General features: G+C 39.2%; 1 protein-coding gene across 2 annotated transcripts in view; it reads left to right on the plus strand.

Moving 5' to 3' along the window:
- LOC127643970 (patatin-like phospholipase domain-containing protein 6) overlaps positions 1–14,786 on the plus strand; it is a 46,181-nt gene that overhangs the window by 17,075 nt on the left and 14,320 nt on the right. For both annotated transcript variants that reach the window (XM_052126926.1, XM_052126927.1), the window contains exons 12-27: positions 2,583–2,657; positions 3,311–3,414; positions 3,605–3,772; positions 3,877–3,954; positions 4,159–4,364; positions 7,064–7,195; positions 7,437–7,560; positions 8,189–8,378; positions 9,099–9,248; positions 9,336–9,399; positions 9,503–9,671; positions 9,870–10,052; positions 10,159–10,277; positions 11,787–11,943; positions 12,230–12,346; positions 12,538–12,607. In XM_052126926.1, the coding sequence (XP_051982886.1) occupies positions 2,583–2,657; positions 3,311–3,414; positions 3,605–3,772; positions 3,877–3,954; positions 4,159–4,364; positions 7,064–7,195; positions 7,437–7,560; positions 8,189–8,378; positions 9,099–9,248; positions 9,336–9,399; positions 9,503–9,671; positions 9,870–10,052; positions 10,159–10,277; positions 11,787–11,943; positions 12,230–12,346; positions 12,538–12,607 (2,106 nt within the window). The remainder of the gene's footprint in view (positions 1–2,582; positions 2,658–3,310; positions 3,415–3,604; positions 3,773–3,876; positions 3,955–4,158; positions 4,365–7,063; positions 7,196–7,436; positions 7,561–8,188; positions 8,379–9,098; positions 9,249–9,335; positions 9,400–9,502; positions 9,672–9,869; positions 10,053–10,158; positions 10,278–11,786; positions 11,944–12,229; positions 12,347–12,537; positions 12,608–14,786) is intronic.

Below are 14,786 nucleotides of genomic sequence, written 5' to 3' on the forward strand. Positions count from 1 at the left end.
CTGTTGGTAACAGCTGATCTTCTGGGATTTTCATGCACAAAAGTCTCTAGAATTTACTCAGAATAGTGCCAAAAACAAATAACATCAAGTGAGTGGCAGTTCTGCACACAGAAATTCCATACTGATGAGAGAGGTCAACAGAGAATGGACAGATGGACAAAGTCTATGGTAGCTCAGATAACTGCTCTGTACAATTGTGGTGAGAAGAATATAATCTCAGAATGCTATTCTGAGATGTGGTTTGGTGCTGTTTTGGCAGCTTGAGGAGGCAGATGTTTTTAATATTGTGACTGATCGTGTAATATATATATATATATACACACACACAGTGCATCCGGAAAGTATTCACAGCGCTTCACTTTTTCCACATTTTGTTATGTTACAGCCTTATTCCAAAATTGATTAAATTCATTATTTTCCTCAAAATTCTACAAACAATACCCCATAATGACAACGTGAAAGAAGTTTGTTTGAAATCTTTGCAAATTTATTACAAATTAAACATTTTAAAATCACATGTACATAAGTATTCACAGCCTTTGTCATGACACTCAAAATTGAGCTCAGGTGCATCCTGTTTCCACTGATCATCCTTGAGATGTTTCTACGACTTGATTGGAGTCCACCTGTGGTAAATTCAGTTGATTGGACATGATTTGGAAAGGCACACACCTGTCTATATAAGGTCCCACAGTTAACAGTGCATGTCAGAGCACAAACCAAGCCACGAAGTCCAAGGAATTGTCTGTAGACCTCCGAGACAGGATTTTATCGAGGCACAGATCTGGGGAAGGGTACAGAAAAATGTCTGCAGCATTGAAGGTCCCAATGAGCACAGTGGCCTCCATCATCCATAAATGGAAGAAGTTTGGAACCACGAGGACTCTTCCTAGAGCTGGCCACCCGGCTAATTTGAGTGATCGGGGAGAAGGGTCTTAGTCAGGGAGGTGACCAAGAACCTGATGGTCACTCGGACAGAGCTCCCGCATTTCTGTGTGGAGAGAGGAGAACCTTCCAGAAGAACAACCATCTCTGCAGCACTCCACCAATAAGGCCTGTATGGTAGAGTGGCCAGACGGAAGCCACTCCTCAGTAAAAGGCACATGACGGCCTGCCTGGAGTTTGCCAAAATGCACCTTAAGGACTCTCAGACCATGAGAAACAAAATTCTCTGGTCTGATGAAACAAAGATTGAACTCTTGGCCTGAATGGCAAGCGCATGTCTGGAAACCAGGCACCACTCATCACCTGGCCAATACCATCCCTACAGTGAAGCATGGTGGTGGCAGCATCATGCTGTGGGGATTTCAGCGGCAGGAACTAGGAGACTAGTCAGGGTCAAGGAAAAGATGAATGTAGCAATGTACAGAGACATCCTTGATGAAAACCTGCTCCAGAGCATTCTGGACCTCAGACTGGGGCAAAGGTTCATCTTCCAACAGGACAACGACCCTAAGCACACAGCCAAGATAACAAAGGAGTGGCTACGGGACAACTCTGTTAATGTCCATGAGTGGCCCAGCCAGAGCCCAGCCTTGAACCGATTGAACATCTCTGGAGAGACCTGAAAATGGCTGTGCACCGACGCTCCCCATCCAATCTGATGGAGCTTGAGAGGTCCTGCAAAGAAGAATGGGAGAAACTTCCCAAAAAATAGGTGTGCTAAGCTTGTAGCATCATACTCAAAAAGACTTGAGGCTGTAGTTGGTGTCAAAGGTGCTTCAACAAAATATTGAGCAAAGGCTGTGAATACTTATGTGATTTTTTTTTCGTTTTAAATGTTTTAATAAACTTGCAAAGATTTCAAACAAACTTCTTTCACGTTGTCACTATGGGGTATTGTTTGTAGAATTTTGAGGAAAATAATGAATTTAATCAATTTTGGAATAAGGCTGTAACATAACAAAATGTGGAGCACTGTGAATACTTTCTGGATGCACTGTATACATACAGTGCTGTGCAAAGATTTTAGGCACTTAAGATGTTTCACAAAAGCATTTGTCTTAAGATGGTTATTTATATTTTCAGCTTTAGTGTGTCAATAGGAAAAATTTATTTTAGACTCCCAAACATTACTTTTGCAAAAAGTAATAGACAGAAGCAATTGAGACAGCCTAAAAAGATAGAAGAACTGTGGCAAATTCTCTAAGAAGCTTGGTACATCTTATCTGCCAACAACCAAGAAAAACTGTGTCCAGGTGTACATAGGAGAATTGGGGCTGTTTTAAAGGCAAAGGTGGCTTTATATATATATATATATATATATATATATATATATATATATATATTATTGTGAAGAGAAATGCAGCATTCTATCTGAATTCAGCTGCATAAACACTGCCTAATGTTAATTGAGAAAGTCCCTCACAAGTAGGCTTACTTCAAATTGCAGTTCAAATGTAAATATTGTTGTTCTCAGTCCTGATATTAATTAGTTAGGGAAAAAAAATTGTGTAAAACACATTCCAGAGTGAGATTTAGAGAATTTCTAATGGCATCGAGTAATGTTTGGCCCTTATAGATTTGTTTAACACTGTTCAGAGGGAGAGCTGACCATTGATGATGTCACTTTTTCTCTACAGTTGGGGATAATGGCAAGGATGGCGGCACAATCCCGACTCTCAGCAGGACTATATCCATGCCTGTAGACATTGCAGGTTGGTGTAACATGTGTCTCTTTCAAAACACACAACATTTCTGTGTGCTTTTTGGGGGTGAATGTGTCAAATCAAACTTTAACTCACAATATGCAGTGAACTTTTCGCCGCTATACTACTCAATCACTGGTGAGTGAAATCTTACCATTCACCAGTCAGTTGCTAATAAAAGACATTTAAGTTACATAGCGTGAAATTTTGTCTTATATGCGAGTGATATACATGCATAGTAGAGAGATGTGCATATAGTAGAAGATCAATGTTGAGATTTAATTATCGCTATCAAGATTATTTAAATGACGATTGTGATGCAACTGGAAATGTACAGCCGTTTGTTATCGCAAAATAAAACCCTGATGGGGGGTTTCTTTTTTAAAGAAAAGGACGGATGAGTCGAATTTTTTTTTTTTGTGGTAATCAACATTGTGCCACAAATGCTGTTGATTACTTAACTTGTTTTGAACGCGGAATATTCCTTTAAGACCGGACATGGCCCCTGAGATGTGCTTGCATTAGAGCTCACAGCACTGAAAACAGTTTGAGCTAAGCTGTGTTGGTTCTGTAAATTTTTATCTGCATAAATTATCTATGCTTATTTTTTTGTCATGCTTTGAAATAATTGTTGAACTTTTAATTTTACGCACGTGTCACAGGCATGCAGAAGAGTCTACGTTCAGATTTTGACATGGCTTATGAGAGAGGCCGTATCTCTGTATCTGCTGAGGATGGCGCACCTACCCTACCCGCTTTCACACGAGTGAGTATATTTACACACAGATTTTGACATGAGCTATCCTCTACCGCAGACACATGTACACATATTGTACATGTGTGACTACATGTGCACAAACAGCGCACTGATTCACATGAGTAAACCGCTCACATAATCTCATATACACAATCTTAACCTACGTTTTCACTCATCATGTTTGTTTTCTGTCTCTCAGGATCAACGGGAGAGGAAGGTGACTGTGGATGAGGTTCCATCAGGTGTGTATCTGTATCCTGAGGAAGAGTCAGGAATGGAGAACGTTTATGGCCAGTTTCCAGGGGGACCTAATATCACACTGTTCGAGGAGGCACAGAAAGAGATTCTTAGGCTTATGAAGATTGAGGTATATGCTTATGCATTCATGGTGCTGTTCATGTGTTTACACTGGATTTCCACTGACATTGCCTCCAGTTTTTCATCACCACTCTGTTTATTTTTGATCTTCAGGACCCTGCGCTTCTCAATGGAAGAGTGACGCTTCATCATGCTAAAGCTGGATCTGTGTTAGCCCGACAGGGAGACCAGGTGCTCATCCTCTCTAATCTCCTTTACTTTCTTCTCTGGTGCCCTTATTAGTAACCATACACCTCTTGTTAAATTGTTTTGCCACTTAGACCTTCATTGACTTTACATTATTAATCAGTGAAAGCTTCTATTTGAGATCTTCATGTAGATTGTATTGGAGCTCCATGTCCCCACTCACTCTTCTTTTTGTTTTCTCTTCTTCAGGATGTGAGTCTGCATTTTGTCCTCTCAGGCTGTCTTCATGTCTACCAGAAAATGATTGACAAGCAGGAGGCGGTGTGTCTGTTTGTGACCCAGCCGGGTGAGATGGTGGGTCAGCTGGCTGTGCTGACAGGAGAGCCGCTCATCTTCACTATCAAAGCAGAGAAAGACTGCACCTTCCTGAAGATCTCCAAATCCGACTTTTATGAGTAAGTGTAATATCCGAGCAATCACACACAAACTCTTAATTCTACCGAATTCAGCTATTAAAAATTATATTTCCACTCTCGGGGGCTTCGTATATTTAGTTGGTTTTCATACTGGGCACGTTTGCTGCATATGATTGTTTTTAGTGACCTCTGCAGCATTGGTTTGGTGTGAACCGTGCTGCTTTTCCATCATCAACTTGTGTCATCACAAATGTGCACATTAGTCAAAAGTACTGGTACATCGGTAGCAAGTCAATACTAAAATAAAAAAGATGTAACAATACCAGTGTTTCTACAGTACTGGTAGTACTGAGCACCGACTGCTGTCTGACGGACAGGCTGCTGCTTATAAATGCTAACGCTCATTTGAGAGCGTGTTCTGATACTCCTTTTACACAGAAATTACCAATATGTGTGATATGTCCTAGTGTAATTATTAAACCGCAAAAGGATGCGATTTAATTAAATAAATATACAGTCTGCATACACTGTGCGCTGGATGGTTTTCACATCATTTTGTAGCAAAAATTCTAGGCTACAAGATCCGGTTCTCAAAAGTCTTGTGAACAAATATTTAGTATGTGATATATGGCCTTATTTCAGTGATTGTTTTTTAACTCACGCATAAACTTTATTTTCTCAAAAATACAAAAATGTACATGTTGCTCACATACTATTGTAGCCCAGTTTGTGCTGAATACAGTGTTATAAGACTTTCTAAATGAATATGTTTTTAAGCAACTGAAAAAAGCACAATTATCAAGGCATGTCAAAACTTCTCCATGTTAAATTAATCCGTTAGCAAAAATTTTTTTTATTACAGTTAAAAATGTATAGATAGATTGATTGATTCTCTGAATGGTGATTCATGAGACTGTCGCCACATTTAGACAACATTATGCCAAGACATAGAAGATGTTAAATTGCAAACAGATTTTTAAATATCGAATTGTGTTGCCATAGCAATTCACTAAATTATTGGCAAAAATAAGGAAACAGGAAGTGTCACGTATCTTCTGCCTGCATGGTGTTTCATGTTTTTTCTTGGGGGTTAATCACATGGATGTGGCTGTTGTGGGTCACGGTCATAGCGCTACCAACAGGCAGCAGGAAGTGTGGCACTTACAACAGACTTAGAAATAGTCCTCTTACTTTTACCCAAATTGCTTCAAAATTTTTTAGACACTGCTAATGGAAAATTTTGAAGGAATGCTTGATAGCTTTAATAGTGTTGTCATGGCAGTGGATTAAATTACATGAAGTTGTAGTCTAAATGGAATGGTGGCATATATCTATTACACATTGTATGTTTAGGGTCCAAGTTTGCATTAATGTTGAGTTGTTTCTGTGTCCATCATGGTTTGTTTTCCGAAAGACACCGAGTGGAAATGGACCCATGGCGCTTGGGCCCGTCATCGCTGCTTGCATCTATATTTATTATGTTGTTGTTGAACCTATATCTCACAAGCAAGAGTGCTGTTGTACTGAACAGAAGTGTTCATCAACATTTTCATTTATAATGTGATGCTCTGTTCTGCAGCACTTTATTTGACAAAATTAAGACCAATGTTGTGTTTTATATTATGTTGTGAGGATCTTTACTAAAGCACTTAATTTCATAAAACAAATGCAATGATATGTTGAAAAGTAATTGTTCTGTTTTCATTTGTTTAAAGTTTGTATTCATTTGATTTGACATGACACAATGGTGAAATTGATTTAAACTTTAAAACACGGAATAAAAAAAAAGAAAACGTGGAATCTTCAAAGGAAACATTAGGCACACCAGGGTGAATGACGCCTCTGTGCGTCGCTTGCCAAAATTCTGCAGATATGCATGTCCGGGAGAAGGTTACTATATTTGATGCTCGCAAACAGTCTTTTTTGAGGTCAGTTGGTTGCAAGCAGTATTTGCAGTGCTGCTTATGTTCCCCTGCCACTCTTGGTGCGCGTGCGTGCGTGTGTGTGTGTGTGTGTGTGTGTGTGTGTGTGTGTTTTGTGCAACTGATGATGTTGTCTTGCTTAAATCAGCAAAAACGCATGTGCAGGCTATTTTGCTTGCTGAACAAGTGCAGGGCCGATAATAGCTTGCTTTCTCACTCATGCAAACCATGCCACAATTCCATTGCAACCGAGCTCAGACCACCTTCCACAGTTAGTCTTGGGTTCGGTACCACGGTCTGCTCCCCAGTCCGCATATTACCAATTTTTTCATTTTAGTCTAAACTGCCAGTGTGAAAGCCCCCTTAGTTACAGGATATTAGCAATAGAAAGTTTATGATGAAAAATACTTCAAAATTAGTTTCAAGTGAGTGTTTAAGTAGGTAGTTGACATGAAATATTCTACTTTTGGGAGGTTTACATATCCTGCGGTGTGATATGCTGTCCTCCATCTATAACAATTTTAAACTGTATCATGCTAATTATTTTAGCATTTTTATGCATGCAGATATGATGAGCTCATGAGAGACTTCATGGAATATTTATAATTATTTAGTAGTATTATTTATTTGTCATGAACAGTCACAGCACCTAAAATATAAAATGTATTCATTCAAATAAATGTTTACACAAAAAGTTAATGGCTGGATGGCGTCAAATATCCAAGTGTTAATTTTTCTTCTTCCTGCAATAGAACAGATCCACATCCGCAGTGCAGCAATGTTAATATTGTCTTTATTCTGTGTTGCTCCCTACAGGATCATGCGCGAGCAGCCGAGTGTAGTTCTCAGCGCAGCTCACACTGTTGCTATTCGTATGTCCCCATTCGTTCGGCAAATGGATTTCGCCATAGACTGGATGGCTGTGGAGGCAGGACGTGCCCTGTACCGGTACTATCACTCACTCCTAAACTATTGTTCCTTCAATTTACTGTCACCATTTCTTTAGTTGAGAACGTACTTGGATAATTATTGTTAATTGGATAATGAAACTCTTTTAATTAGAATAACTTTTCAGATGATGTTCTTGTATGTTCAGTTCTGCATCTTTATATGGCTTGCATAATTGTTTTTGGTGTGGTCTTTTGGCATGTGAAATAATTGGCATAAATAAATCTGGTGTGATTTGTAGGCAGGACGATCAGTCTGATTGTACCTACATTGTACTGAATGGACGATTGCGTTCTGTCATTCGGAAAGCCAATGGGAAGAAGGAGCTAGTCGGGGAGTATGGACGAGGAGATCTCATTGGAGTGGTGAGTTTAAGGGATATTTTACCCAAAAATGATAATTCTCTAATGCCATCCCAGATATGTATGACTTTCTTTCTTCTGCAGAAAACAAAAGAAGAGTTTTAGAAGAGTAATTCAGCTCTGTAGGACCTTACAATGCAAGTGAATGGTGGGTGAGAAACAGATCAATATTTAAATCTCCACTTTCACATTCTTCTTCTTTTGTTTTTGGTGATTCACATTTGGGAATGCATATTGCCCCCTACTGGACAGGGAGGAGAATTTCTATTAAAAAAGTATTTAAATATTGATGTTTTTCTTACCCACACCTATTATATCACTTCTGAATACATGGATTGAACCACTGGAGTCTTATTGATTACTTTTATGCTGCCTTCATATGCTTTTTGGAGCTTCAAAGTTCTAGCCACCATTCACATGCACTGTATGGACCTACAGAGCTGAAATATTCTTCTAAAACTCTTTGTGTTCAGCAGAAGAAATAAAGTCATACACATAGAGGGTGTGTAAATTATGTGATAATTAAAATGCTTGCTAGAACTATCACTATAAAGCTTTGAAATGAACCCTAGTTTTATATGATTAGGTATTTAGAACTCTCAGTTTTTTAATTTGTCTCACTTTCTCTCAGGTGGAAGCTTTGACACGGCAGCCACGTGCCACCACAGTCCATGCAGTCAGAGACACTGAGCTAGTGAAGCTTCCAGAGGGAACGCTCAACAATATAAAGAGAAGATACCCACAGGTGGTGACCCGCTTGATCCATCTACTGGGGCAGAAGATTCTGGGAAACCTTCAACAGCCCCGTGGACCTTTTTCAAGTAGTTTTCTTTTTCTTTCTTATTTCCTCCCCAATTTGTAATGCCCAATTCCCAATGTACTCTTAAGTCCTCATGGTGGCGTAGTGACTTGCCTCAATCTGGGTGGCGGAGGACAAATCTCAGTTGCCTCCACGTCTGAGACTGGCAATCCTCGCATCTTATCACGTGGCTTGTTGAGCGCGTTACCGCGGAGACATAGTGTGTGTGGAGGCTTCACGTTATTCTCAGCGGCATCCACACACAACTCACCACATGCTCCACCGAGAGCAAGAACCACATTATGGCTACCACGAGGAGGTAACGCCATGTGAATCTACCCTCCCTAGTAACCGGGCCAATTTGGTTGATTAGGAGACCTGGCTGAGTCACTCAGCATGCCCTGGATTCGAACTTGCGACTCCAGGGGTGATTGTCAGCATCTTTACTTGCTGAGCTACCCATGCCCTTCAAGTAGTTTTCTAATATAAATATTTCACACCCTATGAAAAGCTTTAGTCAAAGTGCTTTTAGATAATACATTTGTAGGGGGAAAAAAACATCTTAGGAGAGAAAATGTGTTTAGGCCAGATCATAAATATGAAATTACTAAATTTCCTCTTTGCCAGCTCTTTTTGCATCAAGGGTTGTAAATAGTCAAGGAGCATGAAACAGAACTTTCTCTGTGTTAAAAAATATACATATTTAAAATGTAAGAAAAAAATTATTCTTTCCTTCTTATAGGCTCTGCTCTGGGTCTGCCCAGCATGGCGTCCAGTCCAGATGTCACTAACCCAGCCAGTAATCTCTCCACTGTGGCGGTACTTCCTATTTGTGATGAGGTGCCAATCAATGCCTTCAATTTGGAGCTTAGCCACGCCCTCAGTGCCATAGGTACACTAGTAGTTGATATACAGTGGTTGGCACAGTTTAGACATTCATAACATCTGTATCACTAATGTATCCTCATTCTTCAATCAGGACCTACCCTGCTTCTAACCAGTGACATCATCAAAGAGAGACTCGGGGCTTCAGCTTTGGACAGGTGAATATGACGTTAGAACAGCGAAACTTATTTATCTCTTTCTAGTCTTCCTTGTATTCATCTTTTAATTGTCATTTAAACTGCTTGTCTCTTTATTTTGTAGTATTCATGAGTACAGGTTATCAGGTTGGCTTGCTCAGCAGGAGGACATTAATCGTATAGTGCTGTATCAGACAGACAGCAGTATGACTCCATGGACGCAGCGCTGTATCAGACAAGCTGACTGCATCCTCATTGTGGGGCTTGGGGACCAGGAACCTGCACCCGGAGAGGTGTGTATGTGTTTGAGAAATAGTGAGCGTAGTGGTTGAAGATCAAGGCTACACTAGTAATCAAAAGTTTTGTAAATTCAAAACTAGCAAGGAATGGCGTGTTATAACCTTAAAACTGATTTTCTTTGTATTTAACTTACATACCATGCTTTGTCTAGCCAAATCATATCTAGTTGTCTCTTCTGCTTATCTTCTCAGTTGGAGCAGATGTTGGAGAACACAGCAGTGCGGGCCCTGAAGCAGTTAGTTCTGTTGCATCGTGAGGATGGGCCGGGCCCCTCTAGAACCGTCGAATGGCTGAACATGCGAAGCTGGTGCTCTGGACACCTTCACCTGAAGTGTCCCCGTAGAGTGTTCTCACGAAGAGGCCCCTCCAAACTGGTAAGAAGTCCACACCTATTTTCAGAATATCTTTTAGCCAAGATATTTATAAAGGCTCTTATGAAGTCTTAAAATTTGATATGGATGTGGTTGTTTTATTACACAGAGAGAGGTGTATGAAAAGGTCTTTGAGAAGACTGCAGACACACACAGTGATTTCTCTCGGCTGGCCAGAGTGCTCACAGGAAACAGCATTGCCCTTGTGCTGGGGGGAGGCGGAGCCAGGTGAGCAACACCCAACACAGTCATTTTGCTTTAGTTTAAATATAAACCTTTAAAAAAACAGTATTGCATATTTGAGACTATAGGATTTTTGCCATGTGAAATACAAATTTTAGTTTTTTACCATGTCTGCTAGATTTGACGGCATCTATATTCTAGTGTACTCCTAAATTAGTCACAATTGAATTTTAGCAGGTAGATTATGCACATTTAAAAGTTGCTTCCTCTCTTCTGCAAATACAGATGAAAAATTGATGACTCCTACTGCACTCGATAATTTTGTCCAATCAAATGCTCTCTAGAATGAGAATGTCCCTCCCTCTAAATCCAAGAGTATACATCAGTCAGAGTGAACGCTAGGCGTCTGTGTTCAGGGCGCGTGATGCAAATTACATCAAAAGCAGTGCTCGAGCACTGAACTGTTCTAACTGTGCATACTCTAAACACGCAGAATGCGCATGTGCCTGGAATTATTTGTACTAATTACTGGGTCCACAAGGTGGCAACACTCACAGTTGAGCCGTTTCTGTCACAAAGGAGCACTAAAAGATGTAATCGCTGCAGACGAATGTGGAAACAACAACAGTTGATGGTTACGTCAGAACGCATGTGTAAGGAGGTCAGGAGATACCTGCATTTCTATCATTTGTGTCTGAAGGAATATAAAAACATATTTATTGGTCTAAACCTTTGAAGATAAATAGTCCAGTCTCTCATAGCAGTCGTAGCGTGTATGAGCCTACCGTCTGTGTATGGTGGACAGTCAAATGAAGGATACTTTTTTTTTTCACCCCAATTTGGAATGTCCAATTCACAAAGTCCTCGTGATGGCATAGTGACCTGCCTCAATCCGGGTGGCTGAGGACGAATCTCAGTTGCCTCCTCGTCTGAGACCGTCAATCTATAAGATAAGATCCATCTTATCATGTGGCTTGATGAGCGCGTTACCATGAAGACCTAGCACGTGTAGAGGCTTCACGCTATTCTCCGCGGCATCCACACACAACTCACCACGTGCCCCACCGAGAACGAAGACCATATTATAGCAACCACGAGGAGGTTACCCCATATGACTCTACCCTCCCTAGCAACTGGGCCAATTTGGTTGCTTAGAAGACCTGGCTGGAGTCACTCAGCACACCCTGGACTCAAACTCGCAACTCCAGGGGTGGTAGTTAGCATCTTTACATGCTGAGCTACCCAGGCCCCCAATGAAGTTTACATTTAAAGACTAGCATTTCGACTACATGCAGACGTTAAGCTTTCGTGTTAAAACTTGGTACACTTTGGGCTTAATACCACCTAATTTTGACTAGCAGTAACAAGTAGCGAATCATGGTCCATGGCTGTGATGTAAACTAAATGCTAGTGGCTATTTAAAAAAAGGGACTTTAAATGATTGCATTAAATCTGTTGCTATACTATAAATGTTACCTAGGTTGGTAGTTGACTTACGGATTTGTATTCCAAACAAAAAGGGTATTATTTTAATGTTTTTGGCCATTTTCACAGGGGATGCTCTCATGTGGGAGTAATCAAAGCCATGGAGGATGCAGGAATTCCTATTGACATAGTGGGAGGAACATCCATTGGCTCGTTCATTGCTGCTCTTTATGCAGAGGAGAGAAGTGCTGTTCGGGTCAAGCAGAGGGCAAGAGAGTGGTCCAAGGTAATATGACATTTTGCATCATGACTAAGAACACCTCTTACCTGTGAGAAAATTACATACTCTGGTGGCTTATGGATTTAATCATCATGTTTAGAGTAAAGGTAGTAATAAATAATGAATGTCAATCCTGTTCCTGTTCAGTCCTGTTTTAGAATACATTTTTGCATTTTATAGCCTTACAGACATGTTAAAACAGAAGAGGAAAGCAGAAATTGGATCTGTTAGAAGATTTCCAGATGACATCATTTGAGTTTATTCAGCTTATCATTTTTTGTCTTGCTCTCAGGCGATGAATTCTGTATTCAAAACAGTACTGGATCTGACGTATCCAATCACATCCATGTTCTCTGGCTCTGCCTTCAACACTAGCATCTCCAAAGTGTTTGAGGAGAAACAAATTGAGGTAAGAGGTCACTGCAGCTCTTTTGTTATTATTAATTTTTCGAATGACTTTTTCATAGCAGTTTAAATGTTTGTCAAGTTGATATTTAGAAAAGTTGTGGGAAAGAAAAGCTGATGTACTAAAGATGGATGGCGATCACATGAATGTAAACGTGAAAACCTCATGCTCTCTTCTCTTCCTTATATTTGTAGGACTTGTGGCTGCCTTACTTTAACGTGACCACAGACATCACAGCTTCTGCAATGCGGGTTCATAAAGATGGTGAGTGAAAACAGAACCTTTACAGCCTGTTTTTTGCTTAAGTCAGGGATTCTGCATAGTTCAGTGTTAGGGACATTTGACTTCTAGAACCAATTTGTGATAAATGATTAATCATAATAATGCTAAATTTGTAGAATATTTTTATAATGGTTTTGGCAAATGCAGGTGCATTGAGTATTTTTTTTAAAACATTCTCAAATATTTAAAAGTAACCATTAACAGAAATTTTGGGGGTGTTAAATCTTATTGTTTGATTGTTTAATTAGCTTTTTTGAACTGCATGAAATAACTGTATTAGTTTGCATCAAGAGGTTTTTTAATTAGATTTGCTGAATGGTCTGAAATAAGTGATGGTTCCTGAAAGCGACTTGGAAAATGCCCATTTCATCATGCTTGTTAACTCACATTCAGTAATTAAGTGACTTTATAGTGTTTGGCAAATGCATAGGCACTGATGTTAGGAATGTTTTGGGATTTACCAATGGCATATCCAATAATCCTCAATTCTGGATCCAGTCCTCAATTTCAGTTCAGTATCAATTAGTCATGGACCAGATGAAATTCTGCCGTTTGACAAAATCAATTAATGTTTATGTTATTGACACTGATGCACTTGTCTATACTTTGTCTAGTCTCTTATCTGCATTCAGATTTGCTCAGTTACTTATGCAATATGTTTACTGCTGTAAACTACTGGATTTGGGGACCTTATGATGGTCACGTGGTCACCCCAGTTTGCCCAAATGGCTTATTGAATTGAATTTTGCATGCCTAACTAACTGCAAGAACAAAGCTTTTTCCTGCTATATTTCACCACTCTTTTGTCTAATGTCTGTCAGTCTTCCCTTTTGTGCTATGTTCCGTCTTACTGTGCTTTTGTGTTGTAAATACATCTGTTGTTTCATTCATTCTTGTCCTTTTCACACATCTTTGTCTTATGTTTTCTTTCTATTATCTTCCGAATGTATGTTATCTCAAAGTGTACACCTTTCGTTGCTGTAGAAGGTAGAATCCTTGTTATTGATCTCTGTAGGATCCCGAACGCATCACTCGTTTGCTCACCCCTCCCCTGTAAATACCATTTCCTTTCTCTGCTGCTGGTGTAGCATTGCTTACATGTCTCTAATTCCCACACTGCACACATAAAGAATTACATCACAGGTCAAAACAGTTTGTCACAACTTACAGTATGTAATTACTCAAATTACTTAGTCCACATTTTCCTCATTAGAGGATGTTGGTTCTCGTATTGGTTTTCATATGTTAGAAGACATGCATGGTTCAAACACTTCAAAAGTAGTTCAAGCTGTTTCACAGTGTGAGAGTAATCTAGTCAAACTCATTTCACAGAAACATCAATTGTAGTTCAATCGTAGTAAAGCAATTCCAAAACCTCTGTAGTAATACACCAATATATATACTGTATGGGCCAATATTTGGTCATTTTGTGATTATTGACATTAACTGATAATCATAACTTTTTTGCTTTGTGTTAATTTCAAAATCTAATGACAACCTTGTCAATGGATAATCCACATTTTCTGTTCAAATAATTTTTTTTGTAAATTTTAAAATAATTTTGTAAATGTTAATGTTCCTTTAATTTTAGAAATTGTGCGTACATGTAATTTGCTAGTTTTAAAGTAATGTTACAGGTTTAAAACAAGTTCGGTTAACAGCATTTGTAGCATAATGTTTATTACCACAAAAAATAATTTTATTTTAAAAACAGCAAATCACAGTTACTGTAAGGCAGTTACAATGTAAGTGTATGGGGCCAGTCCATAAACATTAAAACACACACTGTTTTCCAAAAGTATAGCCACAAAACGTAAACATTATATGTATTAGCATGAGCTTAGTATGATAGAATGAGGGATTTACCAGCCTTACTGATATTTCCCCATTATCAGGGTTTACCAAAGTTACCTTGTGACGATAATGAATTTGTAATATTGGATATAACCATACATAAGGTTAGTAAGACATTTTATCACAGTAAAATCATATTAACACATATAATGCTTACATCTTGTGGCTTTATTTTTGAAACTGCATTGCATAGCTGTTCATATAGTACCTTTGTGTCAGTGTAACCCACAATAAATCCCAGTTACAGTAGTTTCATCATGGGTTAAACAGAGAATAGGCCTATAGTTAACATGCTCTGATGATTAGT

This window comes from Xyrauchen texanus, chromosome 5, assembly GCF_025860055.1.
Source record: "Xyrauchen texanus isolate HMW12.3.18 chromosome 5, RBS_HiC_50CHRs, whole genome shotgun sequence".
Classification (NCBI taxonomy): domain Eukaryota; kingdom Metazoa; phylum Chordata; class Actinopteri; order Cypriniformes; family Catostomidae; genus Xyrauchen; species Xyrauchen texanus.